At 35.5% G+C, this 15,092-nt stretch overlaps 1 protein-coding gene and 1 pseudogene across 1 annotated transcript in view; one reads left to right on the top strand and one right to left on the bottom strand.

The window, feature by feature from the left end:
- The window catches only part of RNF169 (ring finger protein 169), an 83,272-nt gene that overhangs the window by 43,922 nt on the left and 24,258 nt on the right, over positions 1 to 15,092 (bottom strand). The window contains exon 2 of the mRNA XM_067750345.1: positions 8,964 to 9,037. Within this exon, the coding sequence (XP_067606446.1) occupies positions 8,964 to 9,037 (74 nt within the window). The remainder of the gene's footprint in view (positions 1 to 8,963; positions 9,038 to 15,092) is intronic.
- On the top strand, positions 222 to 8,815 carry LOC137230531 (small ribosomal subunit protein mS31 pseudogene; annotated as a pseudogene).

Raw genomic sequence — 15,092 nt, 5'->3', positions numbered from 1 at the left:
CCTCTCCCCTCTGGCAACCACCTGTTTGTTCTCTGTATCTATAACTGTTTTCTGTTTTGTTATGTCTGTTCATTTGTTTTTTAGATTCCACATATAAGTGAAATCATACAGTACTGGTCTCTCTCTGTCTGACTTATTCACTAAGCATAATGGGGGTGGGGCATGTTTGGCAGAGGATGCACTACCCCCATTGTATTCCCATTTCAGCTTGTTTCTCCACAATGTTTCCAAGAGTGTGGGGCTCCCTACCTCTTTGCCCCCTTTCCCACCTCCCTTTGTGCTCTGGAGGCCCAGAGGAATTGGTAGCTGCAATTTGTGTTATTCCCTTCTCTGAATATAATGGTCAGAACAAAAAAAATAATATCCAAAGATACTTTGGTACTAACAGCATGATCTACAGCAAGAAAGATAAGCATTTGGCTCCAATCCATGAGATTCCAAGGAGAGAGACAGCCAAGACAGTGTAAAGAAGAATAAGAAAAAAGACTTGATAAATATTATTAAGGGCATGAAAGTTGAAAGCACAGTAAATGTACAAACAACAAAGCCACCCAACAGAAGACAACTTAAAAGTGTGGAGGCTACAACTAGCAGGCTTCAAAAAGCTCCAGAAGATGTCCCCAAAAGAGAAGTGAATCCCTGAGTCCTGAGTTGGTGGTGGCTGCACCTGCTGTTGCAGACTACCCCTTTTGACAAGCAGATGACCAAGTCAGAGCTGCTTCAGCAGCACAAGGAAGACTCAAGGGCACAGAAAGAGGGCAAAAGAACTAAAATTAGTTTCAGTAACATCATATCAGCTACGAAAGTTGCCAGATCTGCCTGCCACAGCTAGAGTTAGTACAAGACTAGTGAATCAGATGCAGTTTGATGAAGGAGCTGATGATGATGATGTTGGTCAGGATCTTCAACCTGATCTTAAGACCACTGATCTTAGAACAAGTTTTAGGAAAAATATATTCAAAGGCAAGAGGCTTAATACTTTTGGGCTTAAGGCAGTTACTAAAGAGGCACCTGACACACAGAGACAACACCTTCACTTTGGATTGTGGAATCTGCTAAGCAGTTAGCCACAGTCAATGAACAGTCCTTTCAGAATGATTCTGAAGAGATGAGCCAATGGACAAAAGAGGAGAACCTGTGGGAGTCCCAATTAACAATGAAGCAATGATAAGGGTTCAGAATCTCATTAACATATATTTCTGGATAAATACCTGGAGGATTTTCCAAAACAAGGATCAACTCGCCACTTCATGGAGCTGGTGACCTGGCCTTTCCAAAAACCCATCTGAGTGTTAAGCAGAAGGTCGAACACTTAGAGTGGTTTAGAAATTACTTTAATGAAAAACAGGATGTTCTTAAAGAGAGTGACATACAGTTCAACGGGAAATTTTTATTTCAAGCTATTGGAGATTGGTATTATAAACAAAATAATTTGACTAGAAAAAAATACAATAAACATTTAAATATGGTTATTAGGTGGCAGAATTACTGGTAATTTTCCCTTTCTCCTTTAAATCTTTTTATAATTTTTTTTCTTTTTACAATTCACAGAATTTTATAATTCTGCTTCCTTTTATAAATAAGAAAAAATAAAGCTGTTTAAATTTACTATAAGCTTCACTAATCAGATACTTTAACAAAATGTTTTATTTTGTACAAGGGACAGAAGAGTTGTGACTATTTCTAGAAAATTCTCTCATTTGGCTTTCAAGGAGCACTGAAATGATTTTATTTAAACTAGTCTCTAAACCACATAAAATACTATACTAATGTAGTAACCTTATAACTATTGATCGTCTCCTCTCATAAATGAAAGAGACAAGGAAAAACAGGACATTACAGATATAACATGAATAACCTGCAATTCTAATTAAATTTGATCATGCTTTGTATTTCCCAAATGTGTTGTTTTCTTTGAAAAGCATATAACTTGATAAAGTTGTTTCTCCTTGTCTGGGTAGTTGTAAATAGCAAAAGACAACCACGTTAACACTTTCAGATTTTGAACATCCTATAAACTAAACAGTTGTTCCCTCGTGCAGTCAAAATTAAAACTTATTCTTTTGAGAGTTTTTCCTTCTTAGTACCATACAGCTTACCTGCTCTTAAAGATGTACTATGAGATTCTGTATTTATTTCTTATTCTAGAAAGATGCACATCAGCACATACCCAAGTATGCATTTCCTCAAAGATTACATATTGACATTTCAGAGGAAGAAGCACAGAAAATAATGTAGTAAAAAGAACTCTAGAAATCTTAAAATACATCTAGTTCTATCATGAACCAGCTGTATATCCTTACACAAGTCATTTCTCTTAAAAGAAGGGGCTTTGAAACTGGATGATGAACAATTCAATCCATGTGTAATAAATATATAAGTGCAAGATATTATATTAGATGTGGTGGAGAGTTAAAGAGACTAAACAAACAGATCCATCTTGAAAGATTTCACAATCTAATAGGAAAAAAATGTTTTAAACAAGCAAACAACCTGCTGCATCCATGGTGCAACAGAATATATTTTAATAAATACAAGTTTCTTTTAAAATAAGTAAATTAAAAAAATAAGGGAAAGGCCAGCTCAATATTCAGCTCATGATACACTGTACAGCCAAACAGATTTAAGTGAAATGTTCAAGCTTTAATAAAGTACACTATATTTTACAGTTTATGGCAGAAAAATAATAAAAGGAACTTTAAAGATATATTATTTCAAAGATAATTAGGCCCTAAAAGTTTACTTACCTTTAAAAAACTCCTTCAGAAAAGTTAATGTCTGCCTTATAAAGTCATTACTCACTTCAGTAACCCATTGACTGTATCTAATTACTCTGTGCTCTGGCTAAGGACTAGAACTGCATGCTTACTACTTGAATAATTCAGCCAGCAATGGGGAGAAAATACTCCTCAAAAACGAACCAGTGGTGAGGGAGAAAAAAGAAAATGGATAGGTCAGTAAACCAATTCAGAGAAAGCCTAAACCACTCATGTGATCCGCAGAATTATCAAAAGCAGTTCATCTTTCCCACTACAGAAACCAGGGAGATAAGCAGTCTCGAAGCAAAGGCTGTTTTTTTTCCCCTACCTTTAACCTTTCAGAGTCTAATGATTCAACGAAGACAAACAAGGGCATGCTGGATTATATGTTTCCAAAATCTAATATAAAGCAACTATTATTTAACCATGTGGTCAAAGTTAAGCACCTAACAAACTGCATAAGCAGAAGGAATAATGGTGTAAATAATAAGCTTAATGCAACCAATAAATAGAATTTATAGGGATGAATCAATTATTTCAAAACACAAAATGACTAACAGTCAATCTTATATAGATGAGAACCATAAAGAGATCAATATTGAAATAATTTCTCCATAAAACTTATTTTTTCATTTCAACATATATCTACTGCAGACAAGAATATAACAAGATGGGCCATTGGGATTGACATGTATACACTGATGTGTATAAAACTGATGACTAATAAGAACCTGCTGTATAAAAAAATAAAATTCAAAAAATATATAATAAGAATATAAATATTCAAGAATGAATATAACAAAATTCTTTCCCCAATCAATGTAACAAGATGGAGGACTGAGCACATGCTAATTTTCTCCTTCTACTGAAAACACCATAAAATGTCAGAAAACTTCTTTTTAATAGAATACATCTATAAAAGCACAGAAAATACAGCATGCCATTAGCAATCAAGATCACAAATATCCAAAAGATGGAACTAGTTTTCACACCTAAAGGTTATAAGTAAGCAATTCATAGAAAACCTGTAAATGGCCAGTAAGCACAAGATGCTCCTCCTCTCTAGTAACCAGGGCAATGTAAATTAAAACAATGAGATATTTTATTCAGCAGATAGCAAAATATTAAAAATAATGATAAAGGCTTAGCAAAGATTTAAAGAAAAGGGACTCTCTTTTACTGTTGGTAAGAGAGTTAAGTTGAAAGAAGTCTTTTGAATATCCACCAAAATACAAAGTGTATATACAATCTGACCTGCACTTTCACTTCTAACAATCTAACTTAAAGGCAGTATTTGCTCAGATATGTTCATGTGTGTTTAGTGCAACATCTCTTCAAAACTGGGGGAAATGGAAAACAATTTAAATGATCAATGGTTAAGTGAATTATGCCTCATCCACACTATGAAATACCATTCAGTATGAAAAAAGTACCTATATGAAAGCACCTGCGGCCCCTCCACAAAAAAAGCACATATTGTTAGAGGGAAAAAAAAAAAAAAACTGGCTACAGAATAGATCATATTATTCCTCAAAATTCCTAGCTTCTATGAAGTATTTACCATCAGACTGTAATACCCACAACCCCTCTTTGAGGTAGTCACCTGTCAACTCCCCTTATTCACAGAAAACCTTGGCACTTAAGTTTCTGCCCAGCTACTCCAGTGATATTCCTGAAGATTTCAATATCAGTATATTCTCTCAGTTTCTTCACTTCCTTCTAGATAAATCTTTTCTTCCATCCTACTTCAGTTACCTCCTCCCATAATCATACCCTAAACCCTGTCATGTTCAATAACTAAACCACCACCCAGTCTCACATTTAACCCTCTCACATTTAGACGACGACTTCTAGGTTTCCAACTTTACTTATATGCTAGTCACCCTACTTTTATAATTCTTTAACACCATCAAAACTTCCAGTCCACTGACTCTACCACTCTCATTGTCCACCATGTCCTCAATTCCTTCCTCAAACAACCTCCTTAAAATAACCACAGTCCAAAACTACAACAACTTCCTCGTATACACCTTCAAGTCCACAGCATCATTCCCTCTGTCATACTTTTGGTAAAATCCTAATCCTCGTTAAACCCAACCCATTGCTTACTCCAAAAGTGTTCTAATTGGTCTTATTTCCATTCTTGTCCCATGAGGCAGAGACAGCCTAGCTGCCTACCCAGTATTCATTCTTTTTTTTTTTTTTTTTTTTTTTTTTGCGGTACGCGGGCCTCTCACTCCAGTATTCATTCTTTCATTCCTTACTAAAACAACCCTAGGGACTTCCCTGGTGGTGCAGCGGTTAAGAGTCCGCCTACCAATGCAGGGGACACGGGTTCGATCGCTGGTCTGGGAAGATCCCACGTGCCACGGAGCAACTAAGCCCGTGCGCCACACCTACTGAGCCTGAGCTCTAGAGCCTGCGAGCCACAAATACTGAAGCCTGCGCGCCTGGAGCCCATGCTCTGCAACAAGAGAAGACACCACAACGAGAAGTCTGTGCACTGCAACGAAGAGTAGCCCCCATATGCCGCAACTAGAGAAAGCCCGCGTGCAGCAACAAAGACCCAACGCAGCCAAAAATAAAAATAAATTTATAAAAATAAGTAAATAAAAGAACCCTAATTTTACTTAGGAAGTTAATGTACCCAGCTAAAACACTATGCTTCCCAGCTTTCCTGGCAGCTAGAGGGAGTCTGTGACACTCAACTACAAAATACAGGTGAAGTCACTCGGTACGGCTTTGGAGAAGGCTCTTTAAAAGACCCAATTCAGCTGACATAGGCCCTTCTGCCTTACCTTCTGTCTAGATGGGATTCTACAGAAGGATCAACGATGGTTGATCCACATCACAAGGAGACAGGCACACTTGAAGATGTCTAAACAGAAGAACAAAAAGGAGCCTGCATCCCTGATGTCCTAGAGCTGCCATAATCAGCCCTGGACAGCTTACCTCCAGCTTTTTGTTACTGGAGAAAAGTAAAACTCCTAATTTATTTGAGTCACTGTTTTGGGGTCTCTACTATTCACAGTAAATCCAATTCCTAATTCTTAGACCCATTACAGTTTATTCCCCACACAACAACCAGAGACCTTTTAAAAGTATAATTCAGATCATATTACTGGCTTCCCATCGCACTTAAAATAAATTTAAGGTCCTTACCAAGCAACTAGGCCTTCTTTGATCTGGCCCTCTATCTCTTCCAACTCACATCTTACCAAATCCCCAAACCACCCTTCCACAACTTGTACACTCAGTTCCAGCCACAGTGTTCCTTAAACAAGTCAAACTTGTTTCTATCTCAGGGCCTTTGCATTTGCTATTCTCTTTGCTGGGAATGCTCTTTCCTCATAAGTTTACTTGGCTTGCTCCCTCATCTCTTTCAGGTAGCAACTTAAATGTTGCCTTCTCTGAGACTTTCCCTGATCACTGTATCAAAAACAGTCTTTTTGTGTCTCAAGTTTCCCTTCTTTTTCTTTTGTTTATTTACTGTACATCTTCCCCACTAGAATGAAATCTCCCCGAGGTCAAGAACCTTGGGTGTCTTCTTCAGCATCATATTCTTAGTACCTGGCACACAGTAAGGACATAATAAATATATGATGAATAAATGAATATACATCATGATCTTATTTATACTAAAAAAGACTAAAGCATATGTGTGAGAGAGAGAGAGAGAGAGAGAGTGTGTGTGTGTGTGTGTGTGTAAATATAGAAAGGATCTAGGATATACACTAAACTGTTGACACTCGTTATCTCTGGGGAAGAAAGTGGAAAATAAGAAAAAGGAGAACTTTCACATTTTGCTCTGCATATTCCTGCATAAAAAAGACAAAATTAACTACAACACATGGCAGGAAGAAAATTTTAAACATATTTAGAAATATAAGCCTATTTATAGAATCATAAAATTTAGAAACATAGTAACCTCAGTAAGCATAACACTACACCATGGGTGGAGGGATCTATGATTAGTAAGCAAACATCTTTTAAAAGAACAAGAATTAGGGGAATAAAATTTCCTGTTAACGTTTTATAGCCCTTATAAAGGTTTTTACTGTCATTTAAACAAAATAATAAAGTATACTAAATAGTGTATTACATGTCAAATTAGTAATGATGAGTTATATAGAATTAATTTCCATCGCTTGCTCAGTAGAAACTTTTAAACATCTCCCTCCCCTAGGGATTCATCTAGATAATTACATATTTGTTTTGTTTCAGAAAATATGCATTCTAAGAGATCTTTTTTATCAAGTTCTCCATCCAAATGTCTAGTGCCTTAATTTTTTTTACTTTATCGAGGCATATTTTTACATATTATATAATTCATCCATTTCAAGTATATAATTCAATGATTTTTAGTAAATTTACCAAGTTGTGGAACACACCATAAATCAGCTTTAGAAATCTTCATCGCTGTAATAAAATCACTCATGATCATTTACTGTTAATCCCCATTCTCATCCCTACTCAATCAACCATTAATCTACTGTCTGTCTCTATACTTCTGTCTATTCCTAGACATTTTCTATAAATGGAAACATACAATATGTGGTCTCTTTTATCTGGTTTCTTTCACTTAGCATCTTTTTGAGGCTCATCCATCTGGTAGCATGTATCAGTGGTTCATTCCTTCTTATTGCTGAATAGTATTCCATTACATGGGTATGCCATATTAGTGCCTTTTGATTTTATGACTTGGATTTCCATTTTCCAGGTTATACAATAAGTGTAGGATAACCTGGGTACTTGGAGTATGGGTGGGGGGAAACCTATTTAACATTTATTTAACACAAATGACACAGGTGAGTGTTTTTCAAACCCAATCCAGTTTATGCAGAATGAGATTATCCTAGCTTCACTCAACAGCATTATGCTATCAGTCGCTTTTAAAACGATTTTCCTGTCCCTCCTTCTTAACAGGACGAAGGAACAGTTCCCCAAGGTATCCTTCTCTCTCCCAAGGCTTATAAAAAAATCTCTACACTCACTATGCCTTCTGCTTTACCTCCTTTTTCTACCTCCAAGTCCCTGTTTTCTCATTATCTTCAAGCTGACAGCTTCAAAATTTCCATATTCTCCAAGTTTCTGAAAAGTTATATTAAAACTAAATATCTGCATATTCTGGAATTTTATTTAAGAGAAATCTGTGGTTCTTTTGATGTAGCCCCCGAGAATAATTTGTTTCTATGTAGAAAAAAGCTTTGTAACTGATTTAAAACGAAAAACAAAAAAACTCACAACACCAATACAAAAGGAGCATGAGGACCCAAGTCAGCATTTGACACTCTCATTTAAAAGAAAAGATCAAAGAATATACAGTAATTAAGCACAGTTTTTTATCTTTTCTTTTTAACATGACCTTATTAAATACTGATCTTTTTCATTCAGTCTAAAATGCCATCATGTTATTGTCTTGCCTCTGTTTTATGATGATGTCTGATTAAGATTAAGTGGATTATTTGCCTTTATAAAACATTAAATATCTACATGTAGAATGATTATCTAATCGTTTATGAACCTGGGTAAGGGATGGTGGTTCAGGGAGAGGGCTAGGGAAGGATGATACAAATCTTATAACATACTTCTTATTACCAGTCTTTCTGAAGTCTTAATCTTCCAAGTGATTCCCAGACTATTAGCTTGAAAACATCAAGAATAAGATGATGCGGACACAGCTAAAAGCTTTCCCAATGGTAAACGTTCCCTAACTAGAAAATTATTCCACTACGCTTACTAGTCTAAGTTACAGTTCTTCTGGAGTACTTAAGAGAGTGAAAGCAGTAAAAGATAATACCAGCTACATGTAATTAGAGGAACCTTGCAAGATAAAGAAAAATAAGACAAGCTATTATTATTAAAGCTTAAATGTTAGATTTTATCTAACATTTAAATGCCAAGAATACCACTCTTGGTGGCCAGTTATTGCAGCAGGTGTATGATAGGCCGTGTGAGCTACATTTTCATCTTTGAAAGGACAGCTTAAAAGGGGTTCTGAGTTAAGGTTTACTCTACTTCCATTACAGCTACAGAATCTAACTAGACCAGTATAAGGTAGGGTACAGAAAGACAGGCTCTGCATTATAAATTTTAAAAATCCCTAGTAAATCAAAAATCCCACTAAGCATTCTTTAATGTCATCATTTCAATTAACTTTAAGAAAATGAATGGCATAATGATATGTATACTGTTATACTGTACCTTTCTCAGGCTTTCATATTCCTCACGAAGTTCCCCAGGCTTGCTTAATTTGATTGGTGCTCTGAATATAAACTCTGCAGGAAAGGGAAAAGAAAACACTTTTTAACAGAACTTTCTAGGAAGGAACCAAGATCTTGTCCTACTGCTGCCCCCACATCATAAACCACATAAAAATTGTGGTCATCTTCCACAATTTGAATATTCATTCATTCATTTAATGAATACTTATTAAAGGGTATAAACCAGGCACAGTTCTAAGCACTGGGGAGAAGCACTGAACAAATAAAGTCCTTACTATCATGGAGCTTACAATATTGTGGGGGGAAACAGACAATAAACAAACAAATGTGTGTATATAATACAACTGGTGGTACTAAGGGCTATGGAGGAAAATAAACACAGGCTGGAAGATTAGTTTATCAATATATAGAGTGGTCTGAAGGGTCTCACTGATAAATGTAACATGTTAAAAGACCTCAAGGAAAACTATATTTAAAGCTCCTAGTTCAATGTTACCAAGTAACATTTTAAATAAGCTAAAGTTTTACTCATAATACTTTGTTACTAATGTTTCTTTCTACTTCTTTTTCAACATTGCCAACAGACTATTTTCCTGTATACAACTTATATTTTCAGTATATAACCTGATTTTTTATCCTCAAAGCCTTCAGTGGTTTTGATCAGCTTACAGAATAAAGTCAAAACTCTTCAATATGTCACTCAAGGTTTTCCAGAGACTGATCACAACTTTATCTTTCTAAAGCACTGTGTCTTTCATCTCTTGACTATCTGGTTACAATATATATATGCCATATACTTCTAACCCTTTTATGCTCTTTCTCAGCTGAAATTCTCTTTTCTCCCCTTCTCTATATCCAGGCCCACAGAAGGCACACAATACACACTGGCTATATAAACAATAAAAATCCAACTTAAGAACAGGAATAAAAGATAAGTCCTAAATGCTATCAAAAAGGAAGGAGAAAATACACACTTCTGTCTCCTTAAATGTACATGACACTTCGATACACCCCTATGTATATTTAGACTTAAACACAGTATTTATTTGAAGACTTACTAACAACTCTATATCCTATTCAGGTTGATAATATTTGTTGTAGAAAAGTGGGCTCCTCAAAAAGTTGACTTTTGTCCTTTTTCAGTTGTCTCAACTACCTTAAAAAGACTCATATACACCAGAGAAATGTGGAAGATTCTTAGACAGAAACACTGGATGTAATACAGATGCAGAAAACAGTAACTTAAAGCTCTACCAAGAGAATTATTAGACCCAGGTCTTGGGAGGCAAATACGACATCACCTTCACCCACTTAAAAAAAAAGTCCTGATGACTATTTTAATCATATCTCTTAAGTACATTTCTAATTATTGGCAAATAGTATCTAAAACCAGATGCTTTAAAAGAGGAGGGGAAGAAGGAAGAGAAAAGCAAAACCCTTAAGTCAAAAAAATTCTTTTAATCCATTTATGGAGAACCTATTACCTGAACGATACTTTATATTTTCTCAGTGAATCGTCACAGAAACTTTATAAGGTAGTTATTATACCCATTTTACAATAATGAAAATGAGAGGTTAATGACTTGCCCAAGGCCACAGAACTAGCACAAGCACATGGCAAAATTAAGAGAAAAAGAATTAACAGGTATAAAGAGGGAAATTACATAATGATGAAAAAGGCAACCCATCAAGAAGCTATAATAATTATGCACTTGTATGAACCTACAACAGAGCAAAAAAAAAAGATTATAAGAGAAATTAATAAATCCAAAATTATACTAAAAACATGTAATTTTTATACTACACAATTCAAATTTCTTTCTATATAGATATGTATATATGCTTTCTATATATACTTTTAGTTTGCTGTAAAGCATTCTCATTGCTACTGCCATTTTTAAAGTAAATAACTACTTTGGCTCCATCCAACTATTAATGTACAAGAAAACTGAAGAGACTTAATGTAGAGAAAAGCCATTTGGGGAAGAATTTGCATTGTTTTATGCCTGCCAAATTTCATTACTTGCTCTGGATTTCTGTGTAATATAGTTTTTTGTGGGGTTTTTTGGGCAAAAATAGAACAGACACGCAAGTTTTTATGATACATATAATATTTAACTCAGACCATATAATTCTAGAGTTGTGAAGTTCTGGGTGAAACAAACTCTGAAGAAGCCTAGAGAAATTAAAAGGGTGATGATAATAATAATAAATCTTTTCAAGTAAGGCGTTAGAACTTGATTTTTTTAGTGCAGAAAATAAAAAATAAAAGACACCATAGAATGATTGTCATGTATATACTGGTTTAAGATGATTGTGAAAAAAAGCTGGTGCTAATTGTTTCTTTTTTTCTTTCATTTTCACAGTTCATACTTCATTTTCATCACTGAAGATGTAGACCAGTAATTCTTGAAGTGTGTCCATTGATCCCTAGGTGTCCCAGAGACCTTTCCAGGACTCTACAAGGTCAAAAAATTCTTAAGACTCTTAAGATGTTACTTGCTTTTTTTACTCTCATTCCTTCCTTAGCGTGCAGTGGACTTTCCCTACATTTCTATGAGATGTCATGACATCATTGCTTTTTTTTTTTTTACATCTTTATTGGAGTATAATTGCTTTACAATGGTGTGTTAGTTTCTGCTTTATAACAAAGTGAATCAGTTATACATATACATATGTTCCCATATCTCCTCCCTCTTGCGTCTCCCTCCCTCCCACCCTCCCTATCCCACCCATCCAGGTGGTCACAAAGCACCGAGCTGATCTCCCTGTGCTATGCGGCTGCTTCCCACTAGCTATCTATTTTATGTTTGGTAGTGTATATATGACCATGCCACTCTCTCACTTTGTCACAGCTTACCCTTCCCCCTCCCTATATCCTCAAGTTCATTCTCTAGTAGGTCTGTGTCTTTATTCCCATCTTACCCCTAGGTTCTCCATGACATTTTTTTTTCTTAGATTCCATATATATGTGTTAGCATACGGTATTTGTCTTTCTCCTTCTGACTTACTTCACTCTGTATGACAGACTCTAGGGCCATCCACCTCACTACAAATAACTCAATTTCGTTTCTTTTTATGGCTGAGTAATATTCCATTGTATATGTATGTGCCACATCTTCTTTATCCATTCATCTGCTGATAGACACTTAGGTTGCTTCCATGTCCTGGCTATTGTAAATAGAGCTGCAATGAACATTTTGGTACATGACTCTTTTTGAATTATGGTAAACCTAACTTTTAGGTGCACTGGGAAACCTAAAAATTCATGTGACTCGCTTTATTGCAGTATTCACTTTATTACGGTGGTCTGGAACCAAACTCTCAATATCTCCAAGGTATGCCTGTAATAATATTTTTATTTCATTTTCATTTACTACTAAACAGGTTTCTCTAAATTCTGAAATACTCTATTAAAGTTTAATATAATAGGTAAAAATGCTATTAGGATTTTAAACTTATATAACAGTAGCTATAACATGAAAATAATTTCTTTGAAGCCTTATGAAATATGGTTTCAATCCACCTGAAAAAGGTCCGAAAAATAAAAATCTCCCTTTTTAAATCAAAGTCTTTTACAGTGTCTCTTAAAGCTTACTGGAGAACATGTATACACTGAACATTATTAATTATACTAAGATATTTATCAGTCATGATTAACCTTTCAGGTTCCCTGACTTTTAGTACAGAAAGAACACTCATTTATAATAAAATAGCTCCTGTCTGCTGATGTGGGACTTGACTTTTCTCAATATTCTCTTTACTTCCCTCTGCCTTCCTAGAGTCATATGTCAACTCCCTCCACTCCAAAAGTTGAAATTGTGATTGAAACTCCTGCAATACTATCATAAAACCAGAGCAACAGGAGAAAACCTAGATGACTTGGTATGGTGATGCCTTTTTAGACATAATATCAAAGACATGATTCATAAAATAAGTAATTGATAAGCTGGACTTCATTAAAATTAAAAATTTCTGCTCTGCAAAAGACAATGTCAAGAGAGTGAGAACAAAAGCCACAGACTGGAAGAAAACATTTGTAACAGATGTATTTGATATAAGACTGTTATCCAAAATAAACAAAGAACTATCAAAACGTAATCAGAAAACAACCTGATTTTTTTTTTAACAGGCAAGAGACCTTAACAGACACCTCACCAAAGAAAATATATGGCAAAGAAGAAGACATAGCAAATAAACAAATGAAAAAATCGCCCAACATCATATGTCATTAGAGAATTACAAATTAAAACGAGATGGCACTACACCCCTAATTAGAGGGGCTAACATCCAAAACACTGACAATACCAAATGCTGGTGAGGATGTGGAGCAACAAAAATTCTCAAACACTGCTGGTGGGAATGCAAAATGGTAGAGCCACTTTGGAAGGCAATCCAGCAATTTCTTACAAAACTAAACATAGTTTTACCATACAATCCAGTAATTGCACTCCTTGATATTTATCCAAACGAGTTAAAAACTTACATCCACACAAAAACCTGTAAATAAATGTTTATAGCAGCTTTGGCCATAACCTCCAAAACTTGGAAGCAAACAAGATATCCTTCAGAAGGTAAATGGATAAATAAACTGAGGTAGATACAGTGAAATTAATTAAAGAAACCTCAGCTAAAATCAGAGTAGGGACAGGCCTGTAGGGGGAGCGCTCATGCCCACCCCCCCACCCCCCGCATCTGTCAGTTACTCCAAATAGGAAGAGCTATACACCTACATCTATGACAGGAAGGTGTTGCTTACTTTACTATCCAGCAGGAAGAAGAAAACTTCTCTCCATCCAAAAACAGCTCCACCAATCAGATATGCAGCAGCTCAACTGATGAGAAGCCTCCATACTTTGGACTCCCAGCTTCCTCCAATGGACTCTTTGGTTATTACAGCTCTTCCCAACTCCCCTCTTTTCCCTATAAAAGCAAGTTCCACTTCCTTGTTCTCTGGATTTGTCTCTGGTCTGCCATAGTTTGCATATCCTGAACTGCAATTCCTCTGGCTATTCCCAAATAAACTCACTTTTGCTGGTAAAATAACTGTCTATTATAATATGAAAGTTGATAATCCAGACAATGGAATATTATTCAGTGCTAAAAAGAAATGAGTTTTCAACACTGATGAAAAAAATCGGAGATAACACAAACAGCTGGAACGATATACCAGGTTCTTGGATTGGAAGAATCAAAATTGTCAAAATGAATATACTACTCAAGGCAATCTACAGATGCAATGCAATCCTTATCAAGTTACCAATGGCATTTTTTCACAGCACTAGAACAAAAAATTCTATAAGTTATATGGAAACACAAAAGACCCCAAATAGCCAAAGCAATCCTGAGAAAGAAAAATGGAGCTGGAGGAATCAGACTCCTCAAATTCAGACTATACTACAAAGCTACAGTAATCAAAACAGTATGGTACTGGCACACAAACAGAAATATACATCAATGGAACAGGATAGAAAGTCCAGAAACAAATTCACATACCCATGGTTGACTAAACTACGACAAAGGAGGCAAGAATATACAATGGAGAAAAGACAGTCTTTTCAATAAGTCTGGGGAAACGGGACAGTTACATGTAAAACAATGAAATCAGAACACTAACACCACATACAGAAATGAACTCCAAATGGATTAAAGACCTAAATTCAAGGCCAGACACTATAAAACTCTTAGAGGAAAACATAGGCAGAACACTCTTTGACATAAATTGCAGCAGTATCTTTTTTGATCCACCTCCTACAGTAATGAAAATAAAAACAAAAATAAACAAATGGGACCTAATTAAACTTCTTCTGCACAGCAAAAGGAACTATAAACAAAACGAAAAGACAACCCTCAGAATGGGAGAAAATATTTCCAAATGAAGCAACTGACAAGGGATTAATATCCAAAATATACAAACAGCTCATGCAGCTCCATGTCAAAAACAAACAAACAAACAACCCAATCAAAAAACAGGCAGAAGATCTAAATAGACAATTCTCCAGAAAAGATATACAGGTGGCCAAAAAGCACATGAAAAGATGCTAATTATCAGAGAAATGCAAATCAAAACTACAATGAGGTATCACCTCACACTAGTCAGAATGGCCAT

Source organism: Pseudorca crassidens, chromosome 9 (assembly GCF_039906515.1).
Source record: "Pseudorca crassidens isolate mPseCra1 chromosome 9, mPseCra1.hap1, whole genome shotgun sequence".
Lineage (NCBI taxonomy): Eukaryota > Metazoa > Chordata > Mammalia > Artiodactyla > Delphinidae > Pseudorca > Pseudorca crassidens.
The sequence above is the reverse complement of the archived record's forward strand: the minus strand, read 5'-3'. Positions and strand labels throughout refer to the sequence as shown.